The 26,030-nt window shown below is 35.4% G+C and overlaps 1 protein-coding gene across 11 annotated transcripts in view; it reads left to right on the top strand.

Moving 5' to 3' along the window:
- The window catches only part of KDM6A (lysine demethylase 6A), a 206,236-nt gene extending 197,256 nt beyond the window's left edge, over window positions 1-8,980 (top strand). For 9 of the 11 annotated variants that reach the window (XM_079123471.1, XM_079123480.1, XM_079123475.1 and 6 more), the window contains 3 exons: window positions 5,012-5,138; window positions 7,165-7,335; window positions 8,387-8,980. In XM_079123471.1, the coding sequence (XP_078979597.1) occupies window positions 5,012-5,138; window positions 7,165-7,335; window positions 8,387-8,416 (328 nt within the window). In that variant the 3' untranslated portion in view covers window positions 8,417-8,980. Of the gene's footprint in view, window positions 1-5,011; window positions 5,139-7,164; window positions 7,353-8,386 lie in introns of all 11 variants that reach the window. The other 2 variants (XM_079123473.1, XM_079123472.1) reach the window with 1 other exon arrangement.
- The last annotated feature ends 17,050 nt before the right edge of the window (window positions 8,981-26,030 follow it).

The following is a 26,030-nucleotide window of genomic DNA, read 5'->3' as shown; positions in this document are numbered from 1 at the left end:
GAAACTCTAAAGAAATCTAGTCTAAACACCTTTAAAAAAATCTTTTTTGTCTTCTTTTCAGTGTATTAATATTGCATTTTAATTTGACACTCATTACAATTTTCTCATATTAAAAAATTAGTATATTCAGAATCAGAAATTTGAACTTCTGTATGAAAGCTTGAGTTTTCCATCTCCCTTTACCTGAAAACTTCAATTTAGTAATTATATAATTATTTTAACTTGATTTAAAAATTTGACATGATAACATTAGTTAGCTGGATGTGGTGGTGCACACCTGTAATCCCAGTGGCTCAGGAGGCCGAGGCAGGAGGATTGCAAGTTTGAAGCCAGCCTCAGCAACTTAGTGAGACCTTGTCTCAAAATTAAAAATTAAAAGAATAAAACAAAAATGGGCTAGGGATATGGCTCAGTGGTAAAGCGCCCCTGGGTTGAATCCCCTGTACCAAAAATAATGTTACTTAATGTTTATGGAATACTAATTGCCATGCACCAATTTAAGCATTTTATGGAACATACATAATCCTCATAACAGCACTCTTAAGTGTCCCCATCTAACAATTGAGGAAACTGAGGCACAGAGATTCTAAGAAGCGTGTGAGATTAAGAAGGCACAGAGATTAAGAAGCTGGAATTTGAACCCAGGCAGTCTAGGTCTAGAAACTGCTCTTGCCCATTCCATAGCTGTCTTTCTGTGGTCTCTTAGGGTCTTGGTAATAGAAATTGAGTTATCTGTGAAGGTTGAATGTATTAGTGTGTATTAGAAAACAAATTTTAAACACTGTATTCAATTTTGTTATTTTTTATGGTGACCTAGTGAATCTTAAGATCAGGCAAGTTAGGTATACCCTGGACTAGATTAGATCTCTTTTAGAATTATGATTTTTAGAATTTTTTATTTCACACATATTATTGGTTGTTACCTTATCTACAAAATAGAAACTTCATCATTAGTACAGGATTTTTAAAAAAAAATTAAACTTAACTTCCCTTTTCCCTTTGATGCCCATTTTTAAATGGATAAATGAGGTATTCTGTAACTGTTTGGTCACAGCCAGCTTGGCCTAATGTCTAAGCAGAATTTCTCCTAGCACTATGCAGAAATAATGGTATAGCCACAAAGACCAGTCCATAGTTAGCATAGATTTTAGTGCTATAGACTCTGGTGCTCTTCTAATATTCCATTGGGTTTGATATGCAGTGGGTTTTTTATGACATTGACCAAACAAAATCTAAAACTCTGCCTTCTCATGGTTAACATATATTTGCTCTTATGCTTGTTTTTCCATTTAGTAGTTTAAAGTTTTTAAGGTATTCATTTTATCATTGACTGAGACCTTGATTTTCAGCCATGTGGTTGGTTTAAATAAAAATGTTAGGTGCCTTCTTGACATTCAGACACCTTCTGTTGTCATAGGAGAACACAGCCCTGGAGTGACAGGTAGCAAGGGAGTTTTGAGGGCTCACGTGTTGGCTTACTTTTCCTTGCAGGACTCTTTCAGTAAGAGAGACTGGGCAGTACAAGCCATCTCATTTGTCACCTACTTAATGGCTGAGTTTGTTACCATAAAGAATTGAAAAGTGCCATATCAAGTTAACCCATATTTCCTCTGTCTCTACACTGATACTTGTGAACTTTGGAAACTTAGTTAAGTTGCCCCCAGAATGTCAGCATAATCACCAGTGTTGTCTTAACTTTGACGTAACATCATTAATAGCTTCATTCCTATTCTTATCCTTCCCAGAAAAAAATAATTTGTAAAAATAATCGTTCCCTAATTCCCATACTACCTTCTCATGGTATGCCTTCTGCACAAAATGTGCCTTCCCCCATTTTCTTTTTTGTGCTCATACTTAAGTTGATATATTCAAATCAGAAATTTCAACATCTGCATGAAAGATTCCAAGATTTCTACCTCCCCTAACCCGAAGGTGATCTCTTTCTCCTTTTAGTATAAATAACTTCCTAGGTCTGTTTATGGTTTGTCTGATGTGTTGATTTATGAATATATTGTGCATTTTCATTCTATTGACGTTGTTCTCTCAAATTCCAACCCTCTTTAAGCTTCATCTTTGCAGATCAATTTTTGGTTGGATTAGTTTCTACTGTATAACCTCAAATATGCCAAACCCTCAGCCAGTCTCTTCCCTTGGTTTTCTTCTGTGCCAGAACTGTCTTTATCCTCTGCCTTTTTGTGTAGTTTTTTTCAAAAACAAGGCTTCGATCCTGAAACCACTCACTGGTGATCCTTAAAAGTCAAAGAATTCTGTTTCTCTGGCCGCATAAATAATTTCTGACCCTGTTCCTAAAATGCATTCATGCAAAATAGAACTTACCATCTTCTACATTTAGTGTTTTACCTTTTTTTCTAGTAATTTATTATTTTGTTTTTAACAAATTGAATTCTTAATTGGTATAAGGTAAATTTTTTAAAATTAAGTAATACTAAAATTAAGAGGAAATGAGAACCTTGATTTAAGTTGGGCTTTTAATTTTTTGTAAAGCTCTTCAGTGTTCTCTTTATATAAAAATCCAGCTCTGGGGTTAATTAAAGCAGAACTAGTTATGGTTAAATCAGGTCTTGAATATTATATCTATACCTTCCCAAGATCCTTTTCCCTTAATCTATTCACTTCCTGGTTATTTTTCCCTGTCCTTTGTTTGAATCACATCTTAGACCTGCTTATTGCTGTGGTCTCTAAGAGTCTCTGTCCCTCTAAATTCTTTTTCAACTCCTGAACAAAAGATTTTGAAAAATACAGGGGTCAGGAGAAACCACAGTTTTTGTTATTCATTATCAGAAAACAATTGTTTTCTAAGATTCTAACATGACACAAAAATTGCGACCTATGATTTCAGAAGTAGACTACTTTTGGTTATTTATTCTTAGCAATCTTGGGTTCATTCCTTTGTTATTTTGTACTAAAATTATTATCTTCCCTTTTTCTAGATGAAACTACAAAACTATAAACTTTAGTCTCAAAGTAGTCAGTAATTTTGGAGATGAAAGTTCCATTCACTGAGTAAAGAGTAGAATAATACTCCAGAGCCAAGACTGTTTTGAAAAAATTGCTGACTGAGCACAAGAATTTTATCTTCACAAGAGCAAGGAGTGACAGAGAATGGAATGTGAAAAAATACCCAAAAGAAGAGAGTACACCCTGAGAGTGAGGGAAGCCTTGAGATTTTCTGCTTTTAAAAACCTCAAACTCAGTACCCTCCTGTAGCTTTATGATATATCATACAAATTTAGCTCCTCTGAACCCCTGCTTCCCATTTGTGAGGTGGAAATAATCCTTTTCCACAGGGCACTTAAGGGCCCTGGTTGGCATAATGTATGCAAAATACTGAATGTATGCCTCCCATCTGGTTCTTATTATTATTTTTGTTATTGTTTTATTAATTTTGTTTGCCTGTGTGGGAGCACAATTGAGTTTGAAAATCTCCCAAAGGTATCTGCAGAGTTTTAGGCATTATTTTCCTGTAATATAAAAATAATGTTTTGAACCCCTGCTTGGAAAACTTGTTCAGTAAGATCTGTACTTTCAGAGGTGAATTGTATGGGACATGGGGAGGGAAAAAGAAGCCTTTCAAGAGCTGGAGACATGGATCCAGTTATATTGTCTGTCTTTTGCCATGATCTGAGGTTTTACCTGCTACCTTTTCCAGCACCCTATACCCACATATGCATGTGAGTGTGTGCATGTGCATGCACACTCAGGTAACAGTCCTAGGTTTGACATGCAACCATAGTCTAAAGCATATTTTTGTTTTTAAGTAAGTTAAACATACAAGAATTGCTGAAGCCAAACTCAAAGTGGATTCCTTAAGGAGTGATAACTTAAGGAATTGGCCTGCAAGTATAAAGTTGATTATTGTATGTTGTTAATGTTTTTCATATATTTTAACCACCATCATCCTGAGAGGTTTTAATATACATGGGTTCTGACAGATAACAACATTTCAGCCTAGTAACTTACAAAAGAGAAAGGAAATATTTAGAAAGCAAATGTTTACTTATTGAACAACTGCTATATGCCAGGCACTGTCCTAGGCAGTAAATAAGTAAGTAGAAAAAACATGAATAAAATAGACAAGACCTTGCTCTCAAGACAATATTCAGTTGCTAAACTCATTTCCTTTTCTTTAGGGTATTTTTATCTCTGAATTTTAGAGCTGAAAAATGCCTTAGAGATCATCTAGACCAACTTCCCTGTTCAAATGGAGAACCTGAACACTAAGATCCACAGGAGAGTTAGATAATATAGCAGAATATTCCAAGTAATGCAAACTGTACAAAAATCAGCACAAACTGAGAATTAAAAATGTCTTTAGCATCACAGTTTAAAAAATGTTTAAATTATTAGAAAAGTTCAATTGTATTAGTATAAATGGATTCCATTATATTATCTGCAAATTAAAATGAAGAAACAAATGTTTTTTTTTTTCTTCTTTAGTACTATAATTATTGAGTACTCTAGTATTCTAGTATTTTAGTACTCTAGTGATTGAGTCCATAAATTATTTTCTGTTTATGGATCAATACTTTCAAAAGTACACAGATGATTTTAATGAGTGTCTAGGTAGTGTTGATAAAAGTAATGTGTCTTCCTGCCTTACTTAGAATCATAGTAGTTCATATCTGGAATTCAGACCCCTTATTTCAAGGATGTAGATACTAACTCCCAGAGAGGTTAACTAACTTGCCCAAATGAGAGCCATAATTAGCCACTCAAATTTAAGCAGGGGGTGGGGGGGTCAGGTTTTTTTTTTTTTTAATTGTCTTTATATTTTGATATTCAGATATCAATTCTCAACTCTAAATGATATAATGTTATCATCAGACTTGCTGAGCATTGCCTTATTTTTCAAATCTGAGAAATTGACAAAAGAAAAATTATGAAGTCATAGATATTAGAACCAAGTCTCTTGACATTATTTCTGTATCTTCCATGCTAAAATTATTTGATATTCAGTTGCTGGTCACAAATAATTTTTCCCCTACAATAGGTATTGTCTTCTGAGAACTCTGAAGCAATGTCAGACATTGAGGGAAGCTCTCATTGCTGCAGGAAAAGAGATTATATGGCATGGGCGGACAAAAGAAGAACCAGCTCATTACTGTAGCATTTGTGAGGTAAGTAATTGTTTATCTCCACAGTTGTTTCGTAAACCCTCTTGCCTCTCCACTCTTGGTTTCTCCTCAGAGGGTGTGTGTGTGTGTGTGTACACACACTTTCATGTAATGTATTTTACTGTAATTAACATTGTGTTTAATTTTGTTATTTTTTTATTAGGTTTATTATATTAAAACTTAATCTGATGATGTAATATTTTATTGTTAATTGGCCTTAAAAGTATCTACCACAGAGTCATTCATCTAATAGGTGTTTTACATGATAATAAGGAAGAAGTTTTAGTCTGAGATTTTAGACTGGGAACATATGTACGCAGATGCCGGTAAACTGGATGTAATTTGGTATACCTCCATGCAGATCAATGTTCAGTCCTCCCTGGTGCAATTTATAATACATTTGTCAATCTTCTGTGGCCAAGGCTTTCAAGAGGAGCAGGAACAAAGAAGATGTAGTGCCTGATCTGAAGAAACTTGAATTCTACTTGGAGAATATGAATTATAAACAGTTGATTTTAATTTATAAGAGACTACGATAAATGTGAAGTTGGGCTTGCTGTTATGAAAATACTGTGGGGAAATAAATGATCTAATTTTCCTTTCTGGTATTGGCCTAAGAGCTCACAAAAGTATTAGCATTTGAGTCCTTCCTTGAAGGATGAGTATGATTTCATTGGGCTAAAAAATGATGTGAATTAGGTAGACTCTCATGGGATATAGGAAATATAGGACTGGGAAATTAGAATGGTTTTTGAAGAGTGAACACAGTCCAATGTGACTGTAACACACACTGCGAATTCTACTTAAGTCTAGGTGGTATGTGACTTGCAATACATCTTGAACACTTTTAAGGAATTTGATATTTAGTCTAGGTTACTGAAGCCTTCAACAATTTTTGAGGAAGCAAGTAATAAGATGTGTATTTTGGACAAGACAGAAATAGTAAGCTGTTGGAGGTCTTAAGTAAGAGTTGTCACATTAAGGCCTAGACCAGAACTTGGCAGTAGGAATATTAAAGAAGGGGAAAAAATAAAAAATATTTAGAAGATAAAAATAAGTAGTCATTAAATGGCAGAAGTAAGTGACAAGGTGAAGAATGCCTACAATCTTTCTAGCTCAGGTTCCTATTATTGCCCATTGATAGTAATGGAAACATGGTGCACTCTGGGATTTTAAGAATTAGATTGTGTGAGTTTTCTGTTACTGAAGAAATTCAGCAATAAGCCAGATAATTTTCAATTTCTGTTGTTGACCTCTCTTTTTGAAATGATTTAATGTTGTATAAAGTCCAAAGTAAGTCATTAAGAGAAAATGAATGTATAAGCTTTCCAGTATTTGAGAATGACTCCTCAAATTTAGCAACTCAGTCTTTCTGTATAAGATAGAGGTATTATTTCTAAAATTGTTCCATGCTCAATGAGTATACTTTTTGTTTATACTTCATGTCCCTTAACGTAAGGCTTATAACTGAATACTCACTGTCATTTGCCTGTCAGTTTCCTTATCTGTAAAATAATCAGATTATATTCATTCACCAAGCATATTTTGAGGTTTGGCTAAGCACTAGACACTATGACATGCTCTAGCAATGCAAAAATGAATAAAACAGTCTTTGTCTTTGAGTATTTCAGTCTGTGGGGAAAGATAGGCATCCATACACAATACCATGTAATGAGTACTATCATAGAGAAGTAAAAGGAAAATAATGATTATGTGCATCTGATTGTATACTAATATTTTAGATTTAAAACAAAAATAAGCTGACCTTTGCCAAAGTTTTGAATTAAGCTTTGCCAGAGGTTATCATGAGTATGTCATTTTCTCAGGTCACTCCCCTAAAAATGCATTACCACCATGTATTGGGGTTTGATGGAACATAAAAATTCTCAAACATAGACATGTTTTTCTTTAGTACCCTATCTTAACCAGAGATAAAAGTTCCCTTAAGGTAAAGTTCCATGTTTATACCAAAACAGTACAATAAATACCACCATCTCTATTTAATGCATTTTTCTTTTGTGTAAAACAGGTGGAGGTTTTTGATTTGCTTTTTGTCACTAATGAGAGCAATTCTCGAAAGACCTACATAGTACATTGCCAAGATTGTGCACGAAAAACAAGTGGAAACCTGGAAAATTTTGTGGTGCTAGAACAGTACAAAATGGAGGACCTGATGCAAGTCTATGACCAATTTACATTAGTAAGTGAAAACAACATGTGAGTACATAGTTAGCTGGGTTGAGGCAGCAGTGTTTGCTCTGCCACCTGATAAATTGGAGGTAATGAAATATTTAAATTTTCCTTTGGCTCAGCAAATAATACATGAGGGTGTAATTCATATCAACCCCTTCTCTTTCACTTCCAACTATTTATTTGTATGAAATTGGCATATATCATTTTCATTTCTCTTCCTGGGTTAGACCAGCCTCAATAATGTTACAACAATTCTATTTTAAAATCTTTGTGTGCTTTTATAACACTTTCATATCTTTTCTATCATTTGATCTCAGTTATTAGAATATATACATAGGTTATTAGTGCCAACAAAATGATCATTGTGTGCTATTACTTCTGCTTTTAGAGTTACTTGTATTTCTTTATAAAGTTTTGTATTTGGCAGAAATATTAACCTCATGGGAATATTTGATGGAGTTTAACTTCATGGTATGTCATATGACCTTATGAAATTCAAGTATACTTGTAAATTGCATAGTTCTTAATTTCAAACAACAGATGCTTAGGGGGAAGCATTTTACTCTAGCAGATCAATAACTTTGTGAATAGAAACAGACAATTTATGAATTATTTATTTTCTCCAATACTTTTCTCTCACACATATGTGATGAGAAAATGACTTTTTGAAATTTAGCTCCTGATATTTTCACTTGAGTATTCTTCAAGATTTCTTGAAGAAGAAAATTATCTGGAATATATTGAGCAAAATATGTATTACCTATTGAGAGGTAAAATCCTGAAGACAGTAACTAATGACATTGTAATTGATTTGTTAAGTTATTTTTCTAAATAAAGTATGGAAAGTTGCAGGTACATTGAATAGGGAAGTGGTCTTAGATTCTTAGGAAAGGTGGCCAGGTGAGAAAGAAGGTTTTACTTTTATGTTGTATAGCAGGCTATTGAACTTTCATGCTTTATGTTCCCTGACTTCATAAACAGATTGTTTATAGCCATAAACTAGAGAACAATATTAACAATTTGTATATCAGAATAACGTACTTTACTTTCATTTTCAGGCTCCTCCATTACCATCCGCCTCATCTTGATATTATTCCATGGACATTAAACATGAGACCTTTTCTGCTATTCAGGAAGTAACCCAGTTCTGCACCACTGGTTTTTGTAGCTATTTCGTAAGGCTGCTGGCTGAAAACTGTGTCTATGCAACCTTCCAAGTGCGGAGTGTCAACCAGCTGGACGGGGAGAGTACTGCTCCTACTCCAGGACTCTCACAAAGCTAATCAGCTGAACTTCAGAGAAATAAATAAATAATAATTTCCATGTTTTGTATATATCTGACAAAACTGGCAACATCATACAGACTACTGACTTGAAGACAACCTCTTTTATATTTCTCTATTTCTGGGCTGATGAATTTGTTTTCATCTATCTTTTCCCCCTTCACAATTTTCCTTGGAAAAAAAATACTAGCCTAGCTGGTCATTTCTTTGTAAGGTAGTTAGCAATTTTAAGTCTTTCTTTGGTCAACTTTTTTTTTAATGTGAAAAGTTAGGTAAGAAACTTTTTTACTGCTTTTATGTTTTTCTGTCTTGTTTTGAAACCATGATGGTTATACTTTTGGTTCCTAAATAAAACATTAAAAAAATTAACAGCCAAGTCACAAAGATAATGGATTGCACATAGACTAAGGAATAAACTTCAGATTTGTGATTTTTGTTTCTAATCTTGATGTAAATTTACACTATTTATAAATACATATTTATTGCTTGAAAATATTTGTGAATGGAATGCTGTTATTTTTTCCAGATTTACCTGCCATTGAAATTTTAAGGAGTTCTGTAATTTCAAACACTACTCCTATTACATTTTCTATGTGTAAATAAAACTGCTTAGCATTGTACAGAAACTTTTATTAAAATTGTTTAATGTTTAAAGAGTTTTCTATTGTTTGAGTTTTAAAAAGAATTTATGTACAGTGCCCAGTTTTTGTTCATTTTTCAAATCTGATTATATATATTTTATATATACTTATGTATGTATATATAATATATATAGAAATCTGGATATATATGTATAAAGATTTAGAACTTAAATTTTTCTCGTTTAAGTTTCACATCTATGGTAGATTTTTGAGGTGTCTACTGTAAAGTATTGCTTACAAAAGTATGATTATTTTTAAAGAAATATATATGGTATGTATCTTCAAGACCTAAAATGTCAGACTGGTTTATTGTGAAGTTGCAATTACTGCAATGACAGACCAATAAACAATTGCTGCCAAAATACAGTATAATAGTAGAAAACAAATAGTGAACTTAAGATTTTAAAGGGAATGTTATATTGGCTTGACAAATCCTATATGTCACTTAGTAGCATTTTATATGGAAAAAGGGATTCCAGGTTAAAGGGTCTATTTTAGAACACAAATAAATTGAGAGACTTATTTTTTAAAGTTAGGAAAATTTAAAATCTCATGCTTTCCTGTTTGTATGACATGATGGGAAGGGGGCTGCAAATTCCATATCACTAATAAAATACAGCAAGCTATATTAGCATTCACAAATCACTGCTAATTAACAGTGATTAATATTGGTATTTTCATTTTTTAATGCACTTTCATTTGTACCTTCATTTTCTGAAGCATTTGGCAAATAATCTCCATTTTTATAATATAGTTTTATAAATTCTCCAGAAGTATTATTGGAGAAGCATAAGGAGTGCTTATGTTTTTACACAAACACACACACACACACACACGACTAAGAGAATTTATTGTCCTATCTCAACAAATGCTGTGCTGATTGCATTAATCAAGTACCCTTTCAGACAGTTTTAGAGTATATTGTCCTCTTAGAAACATTTTGAAGGCTGAAAGCCTGGAGATGTTTTATTCAATTTAGTTAATAATTTGGTATATATTAAATACCTTTTAGCAGCTGTCATCCTTTATTTATAATTCCAGACAATTCTAAATCTATTTTAGTTAGGGAGTAAGAGTGCTTCTCTAAGTGCTGCTGACGATGTTTAACCACATATTTTTAATTGGTTTTCTTTTAAAATCTATCCAAAAGTCATACAGAATAAAAGAACTCAAGATGAACATTTTTGCAAACAAAAATTACAAGCCAACTTCAAATATCAGAAGAATGCTAAAGCTGTACCTAAATGTTTCTTAACCTGTTCTGATTTATCTTACAACAGTGTCTTGTCTTTGGTTTTGTTAAGATAGTTTGTTTTCAGGAATAATTTTTTTTTTTTTTAACCATATAGGTAAACTCCATTAAGGCATACTCTATCCAGATGGCTTAATAGTGGAACAAGTTTGCATCATAGCACACACCGTTCAGAGAAAGGATCTAATCACACAGTGCATTTTTTAAAAAGCAAATGTTGATCCAGAAACTGATAACTAAATTACATTCTTTTCTCGTTAGCATGAGTTAAGTAGGAACTCATGCATCAATATAGCAATTTCATTTGCCTGACCTATTAAGTTAAAACAATAAATTTTTAGCTTGGTAGTAAAACCTAAGTCACCTTTCCGAAGTAAATTGATAACTAGGACCTTTAAAATAAATATTAGTTAGCCAACTGAATTTTAGGATCACATAATATGAATTAAATTTAAATGTATGGAATTTTAAAGTTATGTGGATTTTCATTTAGTCTACATGTATATGCTGCATGTGAATAGGATGTGATCCCTGCCTTCTACCCTCCATACACACATCTAAAACGGGAGACTCATGTATATTTATCATGCAAAACCTAGAGGTAACAAGGATGAGTGATCATAGGTTACATCATCACACCTGACAGGGCAAGATTTCGGAACTTAAGTAGCTTGGCTTGACTAAGATGTTGAAGGAGTACTGAAAGACAACCAGAGAGGTAGGAAGGACCTGAGGTTGGAAAGCTCTCTGCCATTAAGAGATGTTTAGACTCAAGCCTCTAGTTACTGTGAACCCATCTGCTGTAATTTAAGCATAAGAGCCTTGAATTGTAGTCACTTTATTGCCTCTCAGCCATTCCATCTCTCCTCTACCTTGCTACCAGGATATTTCTAAAGCACACGCCTCCAAGGAAGAGATGATTTGGGCTTGAACTTTGGATATTGTGAAAATGAAATTAAAAGCACAGATTTAGAAGACAAAAATCAAGTCTACGAGACTCTAGATGTCTTCCAGGTAGGCAAGGGTGCTTTTATCCAGAATAGGAGATACACATGAGTTCCGTGTAGTGAACTTCTGTTGGCCATCTAATTTAAGAAGGAAGTGGTTGCATCTGTTAGTCTGGAATTAGGAGACTCCTGGATTAGAATCATATATCTGGCTGTTAGTTGAGGTGAAGCTTTAGCTAATAAGATCATATAGGAATGGGCTGGGATTGTGGCTCAGTGGTAGAGCGCTTGCCTAGCATGTGTGAGGCACTGGGTTCAATTCTCAGCACCACATATAAATAAATAAACAAAATAAAGAACCATCAACAACTTTAAAAAAGTTTAGAAATAAGATCATAAAGGAGAGAGGTGGACCTAATACCCAGTATGGAACATCAGTGCATAAAGGGCAGACGGACTGCACTGCAAGGGAGAAGAAAAAAAGAAGCTAGCCAGGGGTAGTGTTAAATAGGCTAGAGATTTAAAAAAAAAAAAAATAACCACACCATGCTGCAAAGATGAGGATTAAAAGGATTGCTTTGGGTTGTCATAAGTTTGTTGGTGACATTTGTCAAAACTCCATCAATAGAGTTGACAACCTGATTGCCAAGATGGGAAGAGATGGAGTTTGAGAGACGTGGGTCAGTTTGGTCTTCCCAGGAGCTCTAGGTATTAAATTAGGTTGGTCTTTGGTACATAGTAAACAGGTAACCAATCTTAAATATTGTGCTGCATTACACTAGAATGCTTCACCCAGTAATAATTTCGTGTGTGTGTATCTAGAGGCAACCCATGTGATGTTTAACTTTTGAGCTTAAGGCATACTTTTGACAGGAAAATGAGAATGAGAACTTGTGCTAAGCCCTTTGCTTAGTACTTTTCCTCTGTTTAATCCTTACAATGACGTGAGTTAAATACTGTTTAATCCCCATCTTTACAGATAAGTAAATTGGGATAAAGAGAACCTTGTAACTTATACAAGGTTCACAATTTTTAAGTGGTGAAGCCTGGATTCTGTTTCGCAAGTGCTAATGTCCTTCCCATTGTAGAGAAATAGGAGTTACTTAGTGTTTACTCAATAGTGACATTTGGAAGAAACTTCATTTTGAGTATTTCTTTAAAAAGATGAAGGTGTCTTTTATCTTGATAACAGTGATTAATATTGGTAATTAAGTTGACCATATCTTTTATAGTAACAGGACCCTTTTGAGATTAAAAGGGGACACTACTAATAATTGGGCTGGGCAGCAGCCACAAAATGGTACTCTCCTGAACAAACCAGGATATGTGGCATAGTGTGCTTTAAGTTAGTCTTTGGCCAGAAGCATTTTTTGGAGTAGTGTTTTCCTAGATTTTTGTATTAGAATGGAAAGGATACCTACATTTAGGTGCATTAAGATCCCAAATTGGGTTTAAAGCAGTTGGTGAATCATCTGGGTGAAGATGCATAAAATGAATTAGCAGAAATAAAGGGAACTTCCTGGATGATTTTTCATTTGTTTGTTTTGTACCGGGGATTGAGCCTGGGAGCACCTAACCACTGAACCACATCCCCAGCCCTTTTTATTTTTTAAATTTTGACACAGAGTCTCCCTAAGTTGTGTAAGGCCTCGCTAAGTGGCTGAGACTGGCTTTGAACTCAGGATCCTCCTGTCTCAGCCTCCTGAGCCTTGCAGAACCGTACCTGGCTCCACTCCTTCTCTTACCCCCTCCAATCTATTACTCAGTTCTCTCCCTAGCAAGCAGAGGGAGATTTTTAAGACATAAATCTGCACTGAGTCTCTTGCTGCAAACTCCTCTTCTATCCCCAGGCTCCCCCAACATGGGCTTACTTTTTTATTTTTATTTATTTATTTTTGGTACTGGGGATTGAACCCAGGGGTACTTACCACTGAGCCACATCTCCAGGCCTCTTTTGCACTTTATTTAGAGACAGGATCTCACTGAGTTGCTTAGGCCCTTGCTAAGTTGCTGAAGCTGGCTTTGAACTCAAGATCCTCCTGCCTCAGCCTCGCTGCTTTTTAGTCAGCAATATCTACTGAGTTGTTCCTATCCTAAGATTGACACTTCAATAAGTTATGTGGGAAGAAAATGAGCAAAAAGAATAATCTGTGTAAATATTTAGCATAATTTTCTAAATTCTAGATCTGTTACCAGTCTAATTTAAGGCGGGAATGTGATGCAGCATGTTCAAACTATGATTTTTAAGTGTCGACCTGAAAAAGTGGTCACTTTTTTCTTGGGGTTTTTAAAAATCATTTAGCACCACGTACTTTACTTCCAAGGAATTGAACATATTTCAGTATGAACCACAGAAAGATTCCTAATAAGCATAGGACTATTCCAATGTATTTAAGTTATAACCGTGTGTGATAACTTGAAATCGATTCAAGGTATGATTAACACAAAGCAATACTCTGAAACATGTCCATTTTCAAAAATGCCTAGATATGACGTCTATTGGAAGAAAAGAGGAGAAAGCAAATATATTGATTTGGGGGCTTAAATAGTTAATTGTAGTTGTGCATTGATTTTAGCACTTTGTGCTAGAATAATACATTTCACAGAATGGAATTAGATGTGAATGTTATCTTTAGAAAACTTGATATGTGATTTAAATGTCGTTACTTTCATTCAATGTACTTGTTGGGTACAACTTTTGAGATGACTGCACATGGAGAGAAGTCTAATAAATGGAGCTCAGTACTCAAATTTATGATTTACAGTCAACAAGGCTTGCTGAAGTGAAGGTACTGAAAACACTGGTAGGGGAGTGGGGGGGGGGGGCAAGTTCAGAACTACAGAAGATACTGATGCCTCAAAAGTTTCAGCAAAAAAAACGTACAGTGTACCCAAGGTTTGGCAATACAACTGTGTACAAATCCTGGATAGGGTCTTTTTTATTGTGCATATTTGCCATTTCCAACATTAATGTTATGGGATACATGCAGATAGTGAAATGGTTACTATGTAGTGAAGCAAAACACATGGTTACTTTTTTATGTGATAAGTGCTAAAATCCTTTTTTATTCTAATTAGTTATACATGACAGAATGCACTTTGACATCATACGTAAATGGAGTATAACTTCTCATTCTTCTGGTTGTACATGATGTACAATCACACTGGTAGTGTAATCATACATGTATATAGGGTAATGTCTGTCTCATTCCACCACCTTTCTACCCCCATACCCCCTCCCCTCCCTTTACTCCCTTTTCCTAATCCAAAGTAACTATTCTTCCCTAACCCCACCCCTTTGTTGTGAATTAGCACCTGCATATCAGAGAAAACATTGGACCTTTGGTTTATTGGAATTGGCTTATTTTGCTTAGCATGATATTCTCCAGCTCTATTCATTTATCAGCAAATGCTATAATTTCATTCTTTTAAGGCTAAGTAATATGTCATTGTATACATATACCACATTTTCTTTATCAATTCATCTGTTGAAGGGCCACCTAGGTTGGTTCCATAGTTTAGCTACTGTGAGTTGAGCTGCTGCTATAAACATGGATATGAATGCTAATTTTCTGACTCTAATTTTGACTGTGCTACCTAGTACTCTGTTCTAAAGAATTGCCTTTTTCTTTGACTTTTTCTCTGAGTATGAACTCAAGGATTTTTCAAGCGTTTACAATCAATTTCAGTCATCACACTTATCTATCACATGCTCAGATAGTCTCAAGCTGACTCCTGTGTCCTTCTAACACATCTCTAGTAAGTCTATCAGCTCTTGTTGCTTTCTGGAACAACAAGGTGTCCCAGGGTCACTTCTCACTTTCTGTTTTCCCTGTCTCAGCCCTGGAATCAGCTGTTTCTCAAAGAACCTCATTTTCTTTCCGTGTAAAAATGTATTAAAACCAAGACCTGAGTGCTAAGTGTTTGTATTGCTACTGTGATATCAATGTTTCTAAATCTTTTTGTAGACAGCTACTATTTTTAAAAAATTGAATTCATACTGATATTTTCAGTTCACATTTAATATTATAGGTTTTTTTATCTTTTGTATTTTCCCCTCAGATGCAAAGTCTTAGTCTCTAATAACGTTATATATTTTATTTGCTCTGTCATACAATAAATGTAAAAGTTTTTAAAATGGAGTACTTGATATTACTATAAACCTACTGATGTTTGAGATTTCTCTGCAATTTGGTTGCTACAATAAATACCACTAAGTATGCACATAAATGTTATGTTCAAAATTAAAATTTTCTTTTGTGATTATATTGCCAATTTGATATACAATTAGGTCCTATTTTTGTTTTATATTTTGTTTCAATTATTTTGTTTTAACTTTATTTTCAAAATATATAACATTTACATGATTCAAAATGCAAAACTGTATTAAAAGCTACCTTCAGACAAATCTTGCTCTTTCACCTTCAAATTGTCTCCATCTGCCATCTATAAGTAACCAATTTCAATTCATTAGCTCGTATTTTCATTTTATTTTTCCAAAAGTAAATTTATACATGTAGTCTTATTTCCCCTTTTTAAGTATAACATGTAGTATGCTGTGTATGTTATTTGGCATCTTGATTTTTTTTTTCAATGACTATATCCTCAAAATCATCATATAGCAATTCATGGTACTACATAGTTGTGTGCATATACCACCTTTTACTGATGAGTATTTAGCATGTTTCCAAACTTTTATCAAAAAAGTCATAATAACCTTATGCCTATGTTCTATGTTTGTATTTGTGAGGTTTATCTTCAAGGTAGGGTTCGTGAAGTTTGATTGCCAAGCTAAAGGATAAGTACAGAGTTTTGTTCAGATGTATGCTGTTGCACTCACCCCAGCAGTGGATGAACATGATGAGCATGACTGTGTCTCTCATGGCCTTGACAACAGACTAGCATAAAGCATTTGAGTTTTCACAACTGTGATAGGTGAAAATGAAATCTTAGGATAATTTTAATTTGCATTTCTCTTATGACTCAGGTTGGGTGTGGGGAGCCATCCTTATTTAGCAGAACCAGATGAGGTTGAGCCTTATGACACAGAGGCCTAACTTCTCGGCACTGACAGATATGGAGATCTGTCCCAGATTGCCAGGGAGTATGTGGCACTGTGGGAGTGGTTCTCTTCCTGGTTATATGATAGTTTCTCTGAGCAAATTGGCTCCTGTAACTCCACCCCATCCTGTTCATCACAGAAGCCCTTCCCGTCCCAGGCCCCTTTACCTGTGTGATTATAAATAAAAGAGATTTGGACTACTCCATGTTGTTAGAGGCCAGAGCTGGTATGGCCAGACCCATCACACCCCCTCTCATTTAAAAAGAGTATTGCCTCTTGTGTGTTTATTGATGAGATGAGTTTATGGGTAATTGATTAATTTATAGCCAACATTGTCCTCCAGCAGTTAACCCTTTTCTCATCCACGCAGGATGTGGCAGAAACTCCCACAGTTGGGTGTTTTTTCATATGTTTAATGACTGTCTGCCTGGGGTTTTTTCCTTCTACATTTTTTTAATTGGTATCCTGTAGTTAGCCTATTTTTTAAGCTTTTTTTTTTCTTTTAGGTATAGTTGCTTATGGTAAGTTTAACAGATCTTTTGGGGGGTTTCCCCCTAGAGACACAGACAAAGGTTTATTTAGGAAAACAGATACACGTTCAGGGGAGAGAGAACGAGGACTATCTCAAGAGTGAGAAACTTTGGGGGCAAAACAAGGAATACACATTCAAGGGCGATTACAGGCCATCCCCAGAGGGAGAGACAGCAAGCCCTTGGTGTGGAGTATTAATATTTATAGAAGAACAGTTTCTAGAGGCTGGACTAGAGGAAGAACCACAGTGGAGTTACATAATTTTGCACCAGTTTTTATAACACTAATTGCTTTGCCCTCATGTTACTTTTTTGTAGGCAAGGCTATGGGTCAAGGCCACAGGTTGGGTTTGCTCAGGACTTGCAATGCTTCATGAGCATTTCCTGCATTCCAACCATTCACAGGCACTTCCTTTAAGACTCAGTGTCTGTCTGTCTGTCTCTCTCTATATAAATATAGATATACACAAATATATGTGTATCTCCAAATGTGTATCCCCAAATCTGTATCTCATTTCCACCCTCTGAGACATAGCCCCCTTTTTCTTAAGGGGTGCAAAAGGGGTAAGTTCTTCCATATCTACTTCAAGCTGATAATGGGTCATTGTCCCTACTAACTAAGGGATCTGAAGTCTCTTCATGCCTGATCTAATGGGGATCAGAAAGAGATTGGTCTCAGTTGTTGGGATGGGTTGGAATCCTCTCTGTCATCATCTACAAACTTTATTAGGATAAAAGGGCAAGGGTCTAAGAATAAGAGCAGGAGAATAGATATCATAGGTCCAAATAGTGATAACAGCCAAACAAGTAAGCCTTTAATAGTTTTTATTTACCTGTATACATCTGAAGATAAGAATTTTTTCAAAAGTGTGCCTGTTGGATCAGACTTAAATTAACTCAGGATAGACTTACAATTTTGGCAGAGTCTGTTTCAATAGTTTTTATCAGACACTCATACAGAAGACCCCTTTTTCAATAACCTCTCAGCTTTACTTGTTTTTGTAAGGCTGAACACAAATACACATCTCAAGTTACATTTAAAAGGGCAAAAGTCTTCTAAGGAATCTCCAGACTGCTTTCTGTAGTGGTTGCGCCAATTTGCAGTCCCACCACAATGTATGAGTGTATCTTTCTCCCAACATCCTCACCAACACTTATTGTTACTCGGGTTCTTGATAACTGCCATTCTGACTGGAGATGAACTCTCAGTGTGGTTTTAATTTGCATTTCTCTAATTGCTAGAGATGTTGAACATTTTTTCATATATTTTTGATCTATTATATTCTGTGAAATGTCTGTTCAGTTCCTTTGCCCAATTATTGATTGCATTGTTTACTGTTCTGGTGTTAAGTTTTTTGAGTTCTTTGTCTATCCTGGAAATTAATGTCTTATCCAAGATACTAGTGGTAGAGATTTTCTCCCATTCTGTAGGATCTCTGTTCACATTCTTGATTGTTCCCTTTGCTGTGAAGAAGCTTTTCAGTTTGATACTATCCCATTTATTGATTCTTTATTGTATTTTTTGTGCTTTAGGAGTCTTATTGAGGAAGTTGGTTCCTAAGTCAACATATTGGAGAGTTGGACCTACTGTTTCTTCTAGTAGGTTCAGGGTCTCTAGTCTAATACCTAGGTCCTTGATTCACTTAGAGTTGAGTTTTGTGCAGGGTGAGGGATAGAGATCTAATTTCATTTTGAGATTTTTCTAATTTTTTTTTTTTTGTATGTGTGGGGGGACAATATTATTGACTGAATTAGCTCCAGGGATTCTTTTGTCTAATCTTTTTCCTTTACCCATCTTGGCCCCAAGAAGTTACTTCACATCCATGCTGGTCCGTTTAATGGAAGACTTGAATCCTAAATAAATCTCTAGAGCTGTTATTCTGTGCATCTCTGCTCTGGCACTCTGCCCTGTGAACTTTTAGCTGTCTTAGCCCCCTTGAATTCTTACCTCTGTCTCTTCAACTTAAGGAAACCACTGGGCTCTATCTGGGTTTTGTCTTCCTGGGCTGTAGCTTAGAAACTCTCCAAACAATAAGGTGGTGTAATTTTAAGTCTCCCTTCATTCATTTTCCTTTTCTCAGTGATCACTGTCTTGTGATACATCTTTTCCAATGTCTGAAAATCATTGTTGAATACATTTTGTCTAGTTTTTTGCTTGTTTAAGGTAAGAGGATAAATAAATTTTGTTATTCAGAAGTAGAATCTGTTTTTATTCTATTGGTGCATTATGATTATACATAATAGTGAGATTCATTGTGCCATATTTGTAAATTTGTCTAACATAATTTGATCAATCTCATTCCCTATTACCTTCCTATTCTTTACCCTATCCTCCTTCCCTCCCATATACTTGTTTTACTGATCTTCCCCTATTTTATTATTTTACTTAGTGTATCATAATTATATATGAAAGTGGGATTATTTGTGGTGTATTTGTATGTGGACATAGTGTAATTTGGTGGGCTTTATTCCTCAATACTTCCCCATGCCATCCCTTCCTCCCTTCTTATTCCCTTTCTTTACTCTATTGGTCACCCTTCTATTTTGTGAGATCCCTTTTTTATTCCTTTTTGTTCTGTCTTTCTCTAACCTCTACATATAAGAGAAAACAGAAAAAGTCCCCTTGACTTTCTGAGTCTGGTTTATTTACTTAGCATGATGTTATCCAGTTCCATCCATTTATCATCAAATGCCATAATTTTATTCTTCTTTAAGGCCAAGTAATATTCCATTGTGTATGTATACCACATTTTCTTTATTCATTCATCTATTGAAGGAAGGGCACCTGGACTGGTTCCATAATTTGGCTATGGTGAATTATACTACTATAAACACTGATGTGGCTGTACCACTATAGTATACTGATTTTAGTTCTTTTGGATAAATGCCAAGGAGTGGGATTGCTGGTTCCATTCCTAGTCTTTTGAAGAATCTCCTGCTTTCCAGAGTTGTATTAATTTGCCATCTCACCAACAGTGTATAAGTGTACATCCCACCCACATCCTTGCCAGCAATTATTATTTATACTCCTTTATGGTTTTATTAGTGTATTATATTTATACATAAGAGTTGGGTTTATTTTGACATAATCATACATGCATGGAATTTAATTTACTCCATTTTAGTCCCTAGTGCCCCCCTTTTCTTCTCCTTATTCCCCTTCTCTACTCTACTGGTCTTCCTTCTTTTTACTTATCTATTTTTAATTGGTGCTTTATAAATATAAAGGTGGAATTCACTGTGGTATATTTATATGTATACACAGCGTAATTTTGTCAAATTCATTCCACATTTCCTCCCCTTTCCCATTCCTTCTCAATCCCTCTCAATCTCCTTCTTCTACTCCACTGATCTTCCCTTTATCTTTAGGATTTTCAGATGCCCCCATTTTCCCTGCTTACTTTGCTCTAGCTCACGCATATAGAGAAAACATTCAACCCTTGATTTTTCTGAGTCTGGCTTATTTCACTTAGCATGCTAAGTGAAATATTCTCTAGTTCAGTCAATTTTCTTGCAAATGCCATAATTTCATTCTTCTTTATGGTTGAGTAATACTTCATTGTGTACATAATACCACATTTTCTTAATCCTTCTAATGACAGACATCTGGGCTGGTTCCATAACTTGACTATTTGTGAATTACACTGCTATAAACATTGATATGCATGCAGTGCTACAGTACTACTGATTTTAGTTCTTTTGGCTAAACACTCAGGAATGGGGTACCTTGATCATGTGATGGATCCAGTCCTAGTTTTTTTGAGAAATCTCCATACTGCTTTCCAGAGTGGCTGTACTAATTTGCAGTCCCACCAACAATGTGTGAGTGTACATTTCCCCCCACATCCCTGCAGCATTTATTATTATTTGAATCCTTGCTAATTGCCTTTCTGACTGGAATAAGATGAAATCTCAATGTAGTTTTGATTTGCATTTCCCTGCTTGCTAGGGATGTTGGCCATTTATTTCATATATTGGTCATTTTGTTTCTTCTTTTGAGAAATGTCTGTTTAGTTCATTTGCCCATTTATTGGTTGAGTTGTTTTCTGGTGTTAAATGTTTTGAGTATACTGGATATTAATTCCCTGTCGGTAAAGATTTTCTCCCATTCTGCAGGTTCTCTCTTCATGCTTTTGGGGCTAATAAAAATATTTTAAAATTGATTGTGGTGAGGGTTGTCTAACTGTGAATATACAAACGGTTCCCAACATACAATGACTTAACTTACGATTTTTTTACTTTATAATGGTATGAAAGCCATATGCATTGAGTATAAATTGTACTTTTTGGTTTTTGATTTCCCCCTCCAGGCTAACAATTTGCTATATTATCCTGGAAGCTGCCGCTCTTACTCAGCAGCATAATCACGAGGGCAAACAACCAACCAATATTCCACAGTGTACCACTTGCTATGTTATGAATGATAGGTTAGGTTTGTTAAATGCACTTTCAACTTATGATATCTGCGTTGTAAGTTAAGGAGCTTTTTATATGTAAATAGTTTCATTTTAAAGAATAGATTCATGCCATCATGGAGGCTTGGTGAGTCCAAACTCTGATGGAGTAGGCTGGCAAACTGGACACTCAGGGAATAGTTGCAGTTGCAGTTGGGAGTCCAAAGGCAGTCTTCTGGCAGAATTCCATCTTGCTTATGCAAGGTCAGTCTTTGTTCTATTAATACTGTCAACTGATTGGATGAGGCCCACCCACATTTTGGAGAGCAATCTGCTTTACTCAAAATCTGTCATTGAAAATGTTAATCTCACCCAAAACATCCTCATAGAAATATCTAGAATTATGTTTGCAAACCATGGCCCAGCCAAGTTGACACAAATTATCACACTGCTTATTTTAAAATATTAAAATTATTTACTTAAAAATATGTTTAAAGAGTACCTTCAATTATTTTGTGGAATATCTCTCAGTTTGAATTTATCGGATGCTTTTTCATGATTAGTCTTGAGTTATGGGTTTGGGCAAAGAACACTACAGAGGTAGTGCCCTTTTCATCGTATCAGGGGGCGCATGATATTATATAATTATAGCAGTAGCGATTTTGTCCTTGATCATGTGGTTAACATGGTATCCATGGTATTCTTTATTGTACAGTTACTATTTTTCATTCCCATATGCTCTTCATTCTAAACAATTCACTAAGACTAGACGACACTCAGAAGGGAATTAAGCTCCACCTCCAGAGGGGATAATGTCCGTATGTATATTACTTGAAATTTTGTAAATAATATTTGTCGTTATCCACTGTTTGTTTATTCAATCATTTATATCAGTATGGACTCATGAATATTTATTTGCTGGTTTATAATCTAAAACTATTGTTATTTGTTATTCAGATCATTCCAGCTTTGGCCACTGGGAACTCTTTTGTATTGGATTTTATGTATTTTATTTTGTGTATTGGGGATAGAACTCATGGCTTTGTGCATGCTAGGCAAGCACCCTGTCACTGAGCCAAAGTCCTAGCCCTTTTATGTACTTCTGATGTGACTCCCTGCATTTCGTACTTTCTTTCTGCCACCACAAGATGCTCCAGGCTCATTTTGTGTTTTCTTTGCCTTGATTCTAGACATAATCATTTCTCCTAGGAGCTCTGATTCCTTTTATTGAAGATGATTTAGAAAGTAAGATCTGGATAATGGGTGCGCTCATTACTACTGCTCTTAAACCCTTTATCTAAAAAGACAGAACTAGGAAATATATGTATGTGTACTAAAACATGTATATTTACATATCTATAATTATGTTTCTGTGTATATAATAAAGTAAACATTACCTACTGACTTTAAAAATGTATAAGGATATTGATGTAAAAAATAAAAACCTTCCATAGTTATTTCATTTATAACAAAAATAAATGTGATGTCATTACTGAAAAAATTTAATTCTATACTTATATCTCTTAACTTGAATTCAGCACCACAGTGTTTCATTCTAGCCTTGTGCTCTGTCCATTTGATTTGTAACTGCTCACTCTAGTATCATAATTCCTATTATCTATAATTTATTATTTTTTCAACCCTAGGATACATGTAAAATAGTTTCAGAATTGCTCTTTGTTAATCAGCATTTCATCACAGTGACCAAAATACCTGACATGAACAAGTCAAGATTGTATTTATTTATTTCATGACAGAACAAATTTATTTTTACTCAGTTTCAAAGGTTTCAGCCCATGGTTGACTCACTCCATTGCTTGTGCCTGAGATGAGGCAGAACATCATGGTGGAAGGGTGTGGTAGAGGAAAGCTGCTCACCTCATGTCATCTGGGAAGCGGAGAGAGAAGGGAGAATGAAGAAGGGACCAGGAACAAGATGTACCCCTCTGGGCCACATCCCTAGTGACCTACTTCCTCCAAGTAGGTCCCACTGCCTACAGTTTCTACCACCTCTCAATAATACCATTTAATTTGAATCCCTAGATGGATTAATTCATTGATAATGTCAGAGCCCTCATGATCCAATCAGTTCCCAAAATCCCATTGCTGCACTGGGGACCAAGGCTTCAACATGAGCCTTTGGGGGACACTTCATATCCACACCATAACACTGTCCTGTACAATATCTTGCAATAGCTAATTAAAACAGTGTTTTCCAAGGTTACTTTGGTCAGGTTCTTTCTTCCCCACTCACTTTAGTGAGATTATGGCATACATTGTAATAGTTAGATTCATTTGTCACAGTCTGTATTCCTTTCTGGGATCCCCTTTGTTGATTTTTAAAAATAAAATGTAAAATGAAGTTCTCTCTGTATATGTAGAGTCACATATCCACATCCTAGTACCATATAGGATGGTTCAGTTACCCTAAAAACTTCCCTTTGTCCCCTTATCCTGTGCCAAGATCATTTCGAAGGACTGGTTTCCAAGTGTGCCAAAACTGCAACCCTCATTTACTGAAGTTGTTGAGATCAGACAGCTTGGATACAACATAATTGAAGGACGTAATTTCTTCTCTGGATGCTTCATAGAGACTGAGAAGTTTTCAGCAACTCCCAGAAGAAATAGAAAAGAGAATATGGCCAGGTGTGGTAGTGCATGTACGTAATTCCACTGATTCAGAAGTCTGAGGCAAGAGGATCACAAGTTCAAGGCCAGCCTCAACAACTTAGTGAGACCCTATCTCAAAATTTTAAAAAAAAGGCGGGGGGCTGGGGATGTACCTCAGTGGTAAAGCACCGTTGGGTTCAATCCTCAGTACCCTCTCCCCCCCCCCAAAAAAAAAGAGGGAATGTCCAGGAGACCTAGGTAGTATTTCAAACCTTTAGCCAGATCTGTATCCCTGTCATATCCTACTTGTTTACATGTTAGTAGTTGGAATCATATGTCTTCCTCCTGGCAAATCAAAGAGGAAAAGTCTGCTTATATAGTTTTGTGGGGAAGAAACCTCTCAATATTAAGAACATGACCTCATGACCTATTCTTTAAGCAGCCCTTTGAGAGGTTAGAGAGGAATATACTTATGAGTAGAAACCTTGCAATTGGCAATGAATTTAAGCATTTTTCTTACATGACAGTGAATTCAATTAAAAATATTCCATTTGATATTTTTGCATCTCTAGTTATTAGTGAGATTGACTTGTAACTCTATCTTTGATAAGTTTTGGTATAAAGGATATTTCTTTTGAAAAAATATATTGAATTTGGAATTCTGTGAAGATTACGAACTGGATATGGATAACAACCCACATGTGATTTGCTTCTGGGACTGACATAAGGGCAAATGAGACTTTGAATCTCACTGGAGTCCTAGTAAAGAGAACTTGGGTGGAGTTTTTGCCTAGATGGACTGGCCAAGCCATAGAAACCAGAGTTGTAGAACCCCAGGGAAAGGATTAGAATGAGGTAGAAAAAGCTCAAGTCACCTAGACATGGATCCCAAAGGAGAGAAAGGGAACTGACATTAGATTCCTTCATGTGATTTGATTGCCTGGGCTTCCAAAAGACCAAAAGGAGCTGAAGGGGCCTCAGTGTGGTGATGGCAGCCTGCCAGCTGCCATGGGAAAATCATGAAGGATGAGAAAACTTTATCATCCACTCCTTGGGATCTACTGTCCCTGTTGTTTTTTCTTTTTAATTTTTTATTGTTTGTTCTATTTAGTTATAAATGACAACAGAATGGAAGAATGCATTTTGATTCATTGCACACAAATGGGGTGTTTCTCTAGTTGTAAACTGTGTAGAGTCAGACCATTCATGTTATCATACACGTACATAGGGTAATGATGTTTGATTCCACTGTCTTTCCTTCCCCCGCCCCCTCTCCTCACCTCATTTCCTTTTACACAATTCAACATTCCTCCATTCTTCCCTTACTCTCTCCCCACTCCTGTTATGAATCAGCATCCACTTATCAGAGAAAACATTAGGACTTTGGTTTTTTAGGATTGGCTTGTTTCATTTAGCATGATATTCTCCAACTCCATCCATTTACCTGCAAATGCCACAATTTTATTCTTCTTTATGGATGAATAATATTCCATTGCATATACATACGACAGTTTCTCTATCCATTCATCTATTGAAGGGCATTGAGGTTGGTTCCACAATCTAGCTATTGTGAATTAAGCAGCTATGAACATTGATGTGGCTGTGTCACTGTAGTATGCTGATTTTTCAAAATTTATTTGTATTGTAAACAAATGGGATACTTGTTGTTTCTCTGTTTGTACATGAAGTCGAGGCATACCATTTGTGTAATCATAAATTTACATAGAGTAATGGTGTCTGATTCATTCTGTTATTTTTTCCTTCTCCTCTACCCCTCCCACCCCTCTTTTCCCTCTATACAGTCCCTCCTTCCTCCATTCTTGTCCCCACCCACCCCCATTATGTTTCATCATCCGCTTATCAGCGAGATCATTCGTCCTTTGGTTTTCTGAGATTGTCTTATCTCACTTAGCACGATATTCTCCAATTTCATCCATTTGCCTGCAAATGCCATAATTTTATTATTCTTTATGGTGGAGTAAT

The sequence above is a fragment of the Sciurus vulgaris genome, assembly GCF_902686455.1.
Source record: "Sciurus vulgaris genome assembly, chromosome: X".
Lineage (NCBI taxonomy): Eukaryota > Metazoa > Chordata > Mammalia > Rodentia > Sciuridae > Sciurus > Sciurus vulgaris.
Note: the sequence above shows the minus strand (reverse complement) of the source record. Positions and strands in the feature narration are given on the sequence as shown.